General features: G+C 40.3%; 1 protein-coding gene across 1 annotated transcript; it reads right to left on the bottom strand.

Annotated features, from left to right (window-relative positions):
* Positions 1–4,728: 4,728 nt before the first annotated feature.
* LOC149198036 (uncharacterized) lies at positions 4,729–8,591 on the bottom strand. Its single transcript, XM_089408901.1, has 4 exons — positions 7,413–8,591; positions 6,024–6,749; positions 4,976–5,928; positions 4,729–4,867 (listed from the first exon to the last, which is right to left on the bottom strand). Exons 1-4 carry the CDS (start codon positions 8,589–8,591, stop codon positions 4,729–4,731), a joined length of 2,997 nt encoding a protein of 998 aa, XP_089265027.1.
* Between the last annotated feature and the right edge of the window lie 1,827 nt (positions 8,592–10,418).

Raw genomic sequence — 10,418 nt, 5'->3', positions numbered from 1 at the left:
ATCACGCATATCAGGTATTATAACCACGCATATCTGGTCCATTCTGATTTATTTGACCTCAAATCACACCATTTCCCCAAAACTATATGCGTATTAGTAATAACTGTAACAACGATACCAGGGTTCCACGTTCTTCAATGTGACAGCATTCTTTTCATGCGTGGATTGGAGCAGTGTTTTCCACGATATCCTGCTTCTCCACCAGACTCCAAACGGGACCACGCTCACCGCATCTCCTCCATGTATGTGACAACGTTCAATATTGCAGGTAAAAGGAATTGAAAATCCAAGCGATGTCAATGGAAATCCAAGCGTTCAGGCTACGTGGAGCAGACCAACGTTCAGAAATAAAATAGTTGCCTAAATGAAAAGGTTGTGTTCAATTACAGAAGAATGGAATGTGTTTCCATGAAAGTCAAGCCCTATAGAAATCGGAGGACATGCTCCTTGTGGAGAATCAATGCCTTCGTACCAAGATACGAAAATACCAAAATGCAACAAGTCAGAATACATTCCATTTGTACGAGGACGCCCATCGTGAATGTCATACTAAACATTTTCTTAAAGGATTTGATCTTCGTGATCCAGAGAATTCCAAAATAGGATTCGAACATCCGTGACCTTCGAACGTTTCACATTTCTTCCCATTAGTCTTGCACTAAATCAGGCCAGCGTTCAGAAATAAAACACATATGACAGACAGGGTCATCGAATAAAAATGACAGACAGGCAACACTAAAATTACCATGAAGCGCTTATGGACAGAGAGCGCGGGTAAAAAATATGGCAGACAGACATGTCAGAACAGCTTGGACAACGCTGGCAATGTCAGGCGCAGCTAAAATTTAGCTGAAGAAATATTCATGAGAAAATATTCATGAAATTCCTGGTAGAAATAAAGGCCATAAGACAAATGGCTCACATTTATTATGCAGGGCAGGAATACGCCTGCTCTGATACCATGTTAAACACACATGGATAGCAAGAGAGAAGATGAAAGATAAAACATGCAGTACAATTTTTATTAACAACTGATATACATTTATAGTACATTGTTGTGACCGTTGGGTTTCACATCCCAAGGTCTCTTGGACTACTTAGTCTATTCAGCTTCCACACTAACCCATTTAGGATTAGGTGTCCAACAATCTCAGACATGCAATAAAAAATAACACACATACACAATAATTTTTTAGGGGAAAGCAACTGCTAAAACCCCTTAAGCATGCTTGCATTAATAAGATGAATAGAGAATGTATTACAATTGCTAGCTAGCTCAATGTAAGCTCAACCTGCAAGTGAATAACCTATCTCTCTGCTCAATGAGAAACTCTGACCCAGACTTAGTCAATTTTTGCCTCTCCTTGAGCCCCTATTTCCTTGCGCAATTCTTGAGGAATTAGGCTCTTATTATTTAGGATTTTTCCTCCAATTGATTGCGCAATTCCCAAGGCTACTCATATGGTTGCATGCAACACATGTACACTCAAGACTAGTCTATAATTGATGTTATACTGCCTTGGAATCTTCACCACAACTGGGGAACTCGATTTCTCTGCATGCATAAGCTATTTTTGGTTGATTGATCAGTCAACTAGACATGATAATTGAATTAGACTGTTGTCCCATTGCACAACTGACCTTCCACTAGTTCCTTCAACAATTATAACTAGTTTAACTGAAAACAACTTGAAATAACTGAACTTGATTGCTACAAATTAGCAATCACACATGGTTAACTGAAATCCAAGCCCTCTAACTCAAATTTACAGAGCTAACTGAGTGACAAGAGCCATGTCACACAAGTTCACTGCCTCCAAGTTGTCGGCTGATGTGGAAATTCAAATTTTCTCAATTTGACCAAGGCAAAATCAAATTGAGACTTTCTTGATGCATTTTTTCAACACTCCCTCTCAGCAAGAAAGGAATTATCATCCACTCGTATCCTACACCTGTGGAACTCAAACTTCCCTCTTGACAAAACCTTTATCAAAATGTCAGCACCTTATTCCTATGTCGGAATGTATTGTAGAACCATTATTCACGTCTTCACACAATCTCGTAAATGATGATATCATATATCTATATGCTTGGATAGGTCGTGAAATACAGGATTATCAGAGAGATTAATACAACTATGATTATCACGATAGATCACAATTGGAGTCATTATCTGAACAAACAGTCCCACAAGTATCTTTCTCATCCAGATCGCCTCAAACAATGTAAACTTTGAAACGGGAACTATAAACTCAAAAGAACTCTTGCCAAAAAACATGAAAAACAGTGCTAAAAACGAAAAGTGTGTATACTGGAACGATGGTTTTTTTAGGGCCAATTTTCAACATTTAAAAAAAATGACTGTAAAATTGATTTTTTGTGTGAAAAACAACTATTTTTAAGGAAAAAACACACTAATATTTTTGGTAGAATAACATTTTTCTTTCCTAGGTATAATTTCAACATTTTTTAGTAATGATGATAAAGATAAAATAATGGGATCTGAAACACATTAAAATTCTATCAGTTTTCATCCATATTGTTAAACATATAATAACATGACACTAAAGATCACTAAATTCTAATGGTTTTCAACCATAACATTAAAGATACAAAAAAAATGGAAAATTTTCAGCCATAAAATTAAAAAATCATGACATTATGAACAAATTATTATTTCATTTACTAAAATTATTATTTTGTACTGTAATTTTTTATATAAATTAATTAAAATATCATTTTTATATTTTAATTTTTAATATAAATTAATTAAACATAACGTGTTATGTAAAAATGTTTTTTTGCTTGGTCACATATATATAGAGCCAAACATGGAGACATACCACCTTTAGCTCTAACTTTTGTTTAACTTAATGAAAATTTCGATTTAGCTGTAACTTTTGATTAACTTAATAAAAAAATTCGATTTTGCTCTGAGGAAAAAATAAAGTTTTCTTCCTCTTTTAAATTAAAACATTAAATATAATATTATATAATATATTCGATTTTATAAAAGCATTAGACATGATGTTATATATTATATTGAATTTCCATATTTAAATAAGGAAATAGTTAAAAAAATTCAAGATTTTATAAATTATCGTAATACTTTTTAATGAGGAAAATCAAATAAATAAAGTAAAGTAGTTATCAACTTGGTACCTTATCATGGAAAGTTTGACTAGTCACTAATCATCGAAGTTTTGTTTAGTCACTAACTTGTCCTTGTAAAATATAAAAAATATTTTCCTTAATTATAATGTTTGATAAGGATATTTGAGAATTTGTAAAAAATTATGTTTCATTTGAAGGTGTGAGTAGTCACGATCATGGATGTTGTGATGAGTCACTAACTTTTAATCATTATACTTCTTATAAATGGTTTTTTTATTAGTAAATGTTTGATACGGATAAACGAGAGTTTGGAAAAAGTTATGTTTATGTTTGATAGTTCAATTTAAAATATTATTAATTTTTCACAGCTTGATTTGGCCGCCTCCCCCTCTTAGGTATAGGAAAGGTGTGGAGAATTATCTGTTTTTAAAATTTAGATTCTGAATATAGATTTAGGGTTAAAATAATGCTTAGTTGGCATTATGTCTCAGTATCACTTAAATTTGAATTTCATAAAATTATATATTCAAATTCTCTTTCAAATAACTTTCTATTTTATTTTTTAATATTTTTTGGTTATTTTTACTCAAAATTGGATAGAAATATATTAAAAGCTCAAATTTAAATTATATAATTTTTATAATTTAAGTGTTTCGATTTTTTCAATAATATTAAATTTGATTTTCACTTAAAATTATATATTCTGATTTTCACTTAAAATTATATATTCAAATTTATGATATTACCCATTGATATTTAAAAATAATATGATGAGATGTATTGTTAAATAACTCTTCTATATAAAAACCTAAATAATCTCGTTATCTAGACCAAAAAAACTCAATGAATCGATTACCCTCTTACATTAACCATGGTCATGTTTAAGCATGTTAGAGGGCAACTTGGAAAAGGAACATGATGGGGAGGTGGGGAGGTGTTTGAATGGTCGGTCACATTCTTATATTGACTTTGACTTAGCTAATGGTGGTTCTATAGTGGGCCATTCGGTTTGACTTTGAAGTTTAATTAGAGCATGTTTGGTTTGACTAACTTGAACGAAGGTGAAGGGGTCAAACCTGCGCCTTGTCACAGTAGACCAACGAACTAACCAGGGATCAGACCAATCGAGCTACTTGCCTAGACTATTCACGAATGCCCAAAAATATCGATGTTATTAATGTTCATATATCCCAACAAGCATATATTCACTCCTAAGTCGAGTCTTTGGAAACATTTATTCATTCCTAATTTCCACGGAAAATATTCCCTCGTAATTCGAGTTGTTTTATTTTAATGGTATAATTTGTTTTCTTAATGATTGTATTAATAACTTTAATCAACCTTTTTTCCGGAGAAAGAAAATTCATAATTTCTATTAATGAGAAATTACATGTTGTTGATGCCCGAAGGCATATGCTGTAATGTGGCAGACCGCCACTGTTCAAATACAAAAAAGCAGAAATGTTCCCATAGGGATACAATAATAGGTGCTGAGACCATCATGATATAGGAGTGCGCCTGTACATATGAGTTCATACTAACATATACTGAGATATATACAATGCATAAACAAAATATAGTGCTCATCAAAATGCTGGTATTGAGGCCATTGCCTCACTGAAGTGGCCCATCTATATATGGCCTGTGGAAGTATTTGTATGTCCCTGCAGGAGAAAATTCCTCGATCATCCACTCGCCTAGAGGACGATTCGCCGCTTCTTTCGAAAGCCGGTCAGCAGTTGCATTTCTTTCCCTGTAGATATGAGAAACAGATATCTGGTCAAAAAATGTTTTGAAAAAAACAATTTCTTCCAAGATATGTTTCAATGTATATGCATGACAAACAGTCTTGTAGTTACACCAATCAATCACGGTCTTTGAATCGCCAAATATTTGAAGTTGGTGGCAGTTTTTTATCATGGCAAAGTATATAAGGTGACGCAAAGTTATCAATTCTGCATGATTGTTTGATCCGGGACCAAGCCCCATACTAATCTGGTAGTAATGCGTGTCGGATAGATGCAGGAGGATGCCGCCACCACATCCTTGTTGTTGGGCAGCCCCATCAAAGTATGCCCACGGCAAGTCTTTATTTATTTGCTCCTGTATGATGTTCCTGGGCTGTTTCTGACTGATCTCATTTGGTAGTTCATCGTATGCCGCACAAATGATAGGGGGAAGGAGGTTCCAGTTCACAGTACAATTCTCAAATATGATGGCGTTTCTCCTGACCCATACATACCAGGAAACCAAGAGGGGGAGGTTCCGAGGCTTTTCCGCCGCCACCGAGATCCACCACTGTTCCCATGCAGAGTTGATGTCCACCCCCTGCCAGTCCACATTCATTTTTAATGACTGTATGACCTGTGCCCAGATAGTCCTGGTGGTCGGACAAGAGAGGAATAGATGTTGGGTTGATTCTTCTGCTTGCAAGCACATTACACATCGGGATGGTCCTGAGAAAGCTCTTTTCTTTAGATTAGATCCAGTGGGGACTTTGTTCTCCAATATGTTCCACATCAGCAGCCTGGTTCTTGGAGGGGCATTCAGTTTCCATAGTGAGACCCACCAGCTTTTGTGGATGTCTGGTTTTTTGTCATCAATAATTTTGATATATCCCAACTTCGGCGAATATTGACCAGTTTTTGCTAGAGCCCATATGAGTTCATCCTCATCTGCCCTTAATCTAATATGGGACTCGGTTAAGGCCTGTATATATCGCTTCCAGTCTTCATTCCACTCAATAGGTAAGTTCCAATGCTGTTCATTTAACCAGGCCTGAGTATAAATTGTGGAATTCTGTTGGTCGCCTATCTGTGAGAGGAATTTAATACCTCTGTTATTTAAGTAGAGGACCAACCCTTCTGGTAAACTGTGGGCGTTCCCGGATCCCGGCCATGGGTCAATACCAATGCGGACCGAAGTGTTCGCCATAAAAGGCTATCTCTGATAATAGGCATGGAATTCAGAATGGCTCTCCATATCCCAGAGATGCCATGTCTATTCCAATTTAGCCTACGGATCCAGTCAGTGATGGTCAATGGCCAAATATACTTGTGATGGATGACATCCGCCCATAGACTGTTCTGTTTTATTAATAGCCATCCTTGTTTTGCAGCCAAAGCTTGTGCAAATGCCGGGAGTGATTTTAGTCCCCATCCCCCCCACTTCTTGGGAGTAGCTATCTTGGACCATTTAACCCAGGCAAAGATATTTCCCTTCTTGTTGCCATTCCAGAGGAATCTATTGCAAATTTGTTGTATTCTGTGAAGTATTCCTCTGGGAATCCAAGCAAGAGACATCCAGTAAACCGGGGTGGCTTCAAGGACCGATTTTATAAGAATAAGCCTGCCCACTTTAGAAAGGAGCCTATGATGCCAGCAATTGATTCTCTTTTCGATTTTAGTGATGAGCCAAGTCCAGTTCTCAATCTTGTATCCATCTGGTTTAAGTCTGAATCCCAGGTATTTGATACCCTCCAACAGATTTGTTTCTTGGAAGGAGAATTTCTGAATTGCGAGCTGAGTTTCCTGATTAGTGCAACCCAAGAGGGATATAGAGGATTTTCCCATGTTTATCTCCATTCCTGTAACACTGCAGAATAGTTGTAGAATCTCATTGAGCGAGGTGGTGTCCTGGACACTCTCGTTTATGAATATCAGAATATCATCAACAAAAAGAAGATGAGTTAGATAAAAATGCTCCATAATTTTGAGACCACTAATACTCCCACTCCTTTTGGCGGATAAGATAAGTCTGCTCAGGCCTTCCATTACAAGCAGGAAAAGGAGTGGGGATAACGGACATCCTTGTCTGATCCCTCTGTCGATGTTGAAAGGTGATGAGGCCGAGCCATTGATGAGGATAGCAAAGGAGACGGAAGAGATACATCCCATAATCCAGGCTATGAGAAAGGGGGGGAAGCCCAAATGGGTGAGGATCATCTTCAGGTAGAGCCAATTTACTTTGTCAAAGGCCTTTGCTAAATCGATCTTGAGGGAGATGCCCTTGAGGTTTTTGAGCTTGATGGAGTGTAGAGCTTCCTGGGCAGTGCCAATGGCCTCTTGAATGTGGCGGTGATGGAGGAAGGCGAATTGCTCCTGTGAGATGTGGGTAGATAGGATGGGCTTGATACGGTTAGCAATGATTTTGGAAATAATTTTGTATAGGCAGTTGCAGAGTGAAATAGGTCGGAAGTCATTGAAGGATGATGGGGAGTCAGATTTAGGGATCAAGGCTATGAAGGTGAAGTTCATAGGAGGGTGAATGTGCCCGGTAATCCTGCTCTCCTCGATAACAGCCAGCAGGTCTTCCCCCAACAGATCTAGAAAGGCCAGATAGAACTCCACTGGCCACCCATCCAGACCCGGGCTCTTATCTTTTTTGAACCACTTTAGTGTTCCTTCCAGTTCCTCCATTGTGACCGGTTGAATTAGGTCCTCGAAATCCTCCTGCTCAACAAATCTTGGAAAGTGTCCTGCCAGGTTGATAATATCAGGTAGATTAATGGCAGGCGGGGCAGTAAATTGCCTTTTGAAGTGTGATATACCCAATCTGGCGAGTTGTTGGTGTGTTGAAGCCCATCCATCCGGTTCACTAGGCAACTGCCAGATAGTATTGGAGGCCTTTCTGCCGTTTGCAAGATTGTGAAAGAATTTGGTATTGCAATCACCCGCTTTCAGCCAGATGGCTCTACTTTTTAACCTCCACTGTTCTTCCTTGTCTTGTAACAACTTGATTTTTTTCTTTTCCAAATTGTTCAGTAGAGATTTTGTTTCCTCCGATAGGAAGCCAGTCCCCCTTTCATCCATAAACTGAGCAATCTGTGCCTCTGTGTCCAAAAGTAGCTGATCATCTCTCATTCGCTTCCTCTTTGCCCAATCCTCAGTCATTTTCTTTAGAACTTTGAGTCTATCACAAAAATCAGTCGCCTTTCTCTGTGCCCTCAGAGGGGGTTGTGATCTCCAGAAGTCCGTGACCATATTGATAAAATCAGGGTCTTGCAAATGTCCAGCAAAGAATTTGAATGGGGAGCGGGGTTTCTTTGTAGCTCCACTGACTTGTAGTAGGATGGGTAGATGATCAGATAAACCACCCGAGCCAACCCATTGTCTGTACAGGGGAAGTTTTTGTATCAGGTCTTCATGAATCAGGAATCTATCCAATCTCCTTCCCAAGGCTGCATCCCCCGATCTCCTATTATGCCAAGTGGGGACTTTCTTGTTCATGGGTATATCAACAAGCTTGTGAGAGTCTAATAACATGCTCATCTGCTCTGAGATAGGATCTAGTTGAGCATGATGTCCCCAGGATTCCCCCACTCCCAAAGAGAAGTTAAAGTCACCGCCCAAGATGGTGGAATTTGTGATAAGATTACTTTCTAAGAGATTGTGCCAGAAGGCCAGTCTGTTCTGATTCGGGCCATATATATTGATAATTTTAATTGATATCCCGAGCTCCCCCACGAAAATGTCCATACCCATAAAACCCCAACCGCCCCAGGTAGAGATGATCTTGACCGTTCTGGGGTTGATGCCAATAGCTAGGCCACCGGATCGACCGTTTGCGTCCAAACCATGAAAAGTCCACCCCGGAAGAATGGATTGAAGAGTTCTCACAGAGATATCTGAGGGGCAAAGAGTCTCCTGTAGGAAGAGGATATCACATCTGGTTTCTTGAGTCAGCCTTTTAAGAGCCAAACACTTTTTGGGGTTGGCTAATCCCCTGCAGTTGTAGGAGAGCCAAATCATGGGGAACCATGGGCAATGGGCTCAATTGCTCTAAGCGCCCGCTCTATAGTGCATTGTCGACCAAGTGCAACATCTGCCACAGCATTCTGAATGGCCGATTTGATCTTTGAAGGATGGCCCCTTGATGGTTTATGATTAGAGGCCCGTCCAGGGGAAAGTCCCAGTCCCAGTAATTTTGTTCGGACCCGGGGTCGAAGGTGGTATGGGTGCGATCCAGAGCCAGTATAGGAGGAAGAGGGGTTGGGGTGAGCGGATGCCATCCTATGAGAGGAGGGTGTGGTGGAGAAAGTGGGAGGTGGGGGGGCAATGGAGCATGGAATAGAGGGGATGGGGCCCGGATCAACAGATAATGGCTGTAATGAGGAGTGCAAAACAGAAAACATAACTTCTGAAAAAATTGCAGAGGTCATGGGATGAGATTCATTACCCGGGGCAGATGATGCTTCCTCCGCAGTCTTGGAATGGGTACGTGGTGGTGTTGGAGTAGACGCAACCTTCTTTCTACTATTAGTCTTCTTAGTGTCTCCTTGCTCCGCAACCGTTGGGGTCTCGCTATGAATCAAGTCACCATCTCCTTGTTTATTGTCGCCTTTATTCTGCTCAACAGATGGTTGTTGTTTTGTTCCTCTAGAATTTTCCGAAGTCACCCCCGAGAGGAGAGGGCAGTCCTTATACAGATGGCCCACTTTGTGGCATCTTCTACAGTGTGATTTTTTCCTCCAGCCCAGCCCTTGTGTCAAGATGAACTAGAATTCTAGCCATGGTCATAATTCCCGTTTGCTCATAGGATTTTTCGTGTTCGAGATAGGTGCCCAGTGCGTCTCCTATGCGCTTGAACACTTGGGGAGTCCAGAATTGCATAGGAAATCCCGGCAGTCTGACCCATATAGGCCCAGCGCCCATCTGTTCTCGCTCCGGATCAAAAAGGGGATCCCATCGTTTCAGAAGTACAGGCACCAACTCGATATGCCAGAATTGGGATAGGATCCATTGTGTGTATTCCGCTCTATGAAAGTGCAGAGCAAACCATCCCCTTGCTAAAACCCTGATCGCCGGTAATTCCTTTAGCAAAGTTCCCCAAATCTCCTATGTCCATTGCCTTAATCTTTCCACAGAGTAGGTTCGGCCACGTACCCGGCCAACTAGAACCTTTCGCGCAGTATCAATAGCATCCGCCATTTGAACGTCCTCCCGAACGTCAAGTTGATATCAGAGTCGATAGCCCTTAGGCACCTACCTTTTTTCTGCTTTTCTGAACGCCTGCCGATGGGGTAATCCTTGAGTAGCTTGCGGCACGGGTCCGATGTGCTATGCTGAGCAGACCCAACCGGACGAGCAGGAAGAAGCGGAGAGCTGAAGCATCCCGAACGGATGGGGGAGCGGGGATTCAAACTGCAGGAACCGGGATGAAAGGTAGAACGAGTGGGACGTTGCAGATCAGGGGGCCCAACCGGAGCCAGGGAAATGGAAGAAGGGTTTGAGGGCAGTGTGGTTGGCGTGGGCGAGAGTAGGGTTTGTTGTGCGGGGGGCGGAAGAGGAGAGTCGAAGGATGGA

The sequence above is a fragment of the Pinus tabuliformis genome, chromosome 2_2, assembly GCF_031772625.1.
Source record: "Pinus tabuliformis cultivar Carrire ecotype Pingquan chromosome 2_2, CPIR1, whole genome shotgun sequence".
Classification (NCBI taxonomy): Eukaryota; Viridiplantae; Streptophyta; class Pinopsida; order Pinales; family Pinaceae; genus Pinus; species Pinus tabuliformis.
This window is presented reverse-complemented; position numbering and strand designations above follow the sequence as displayed.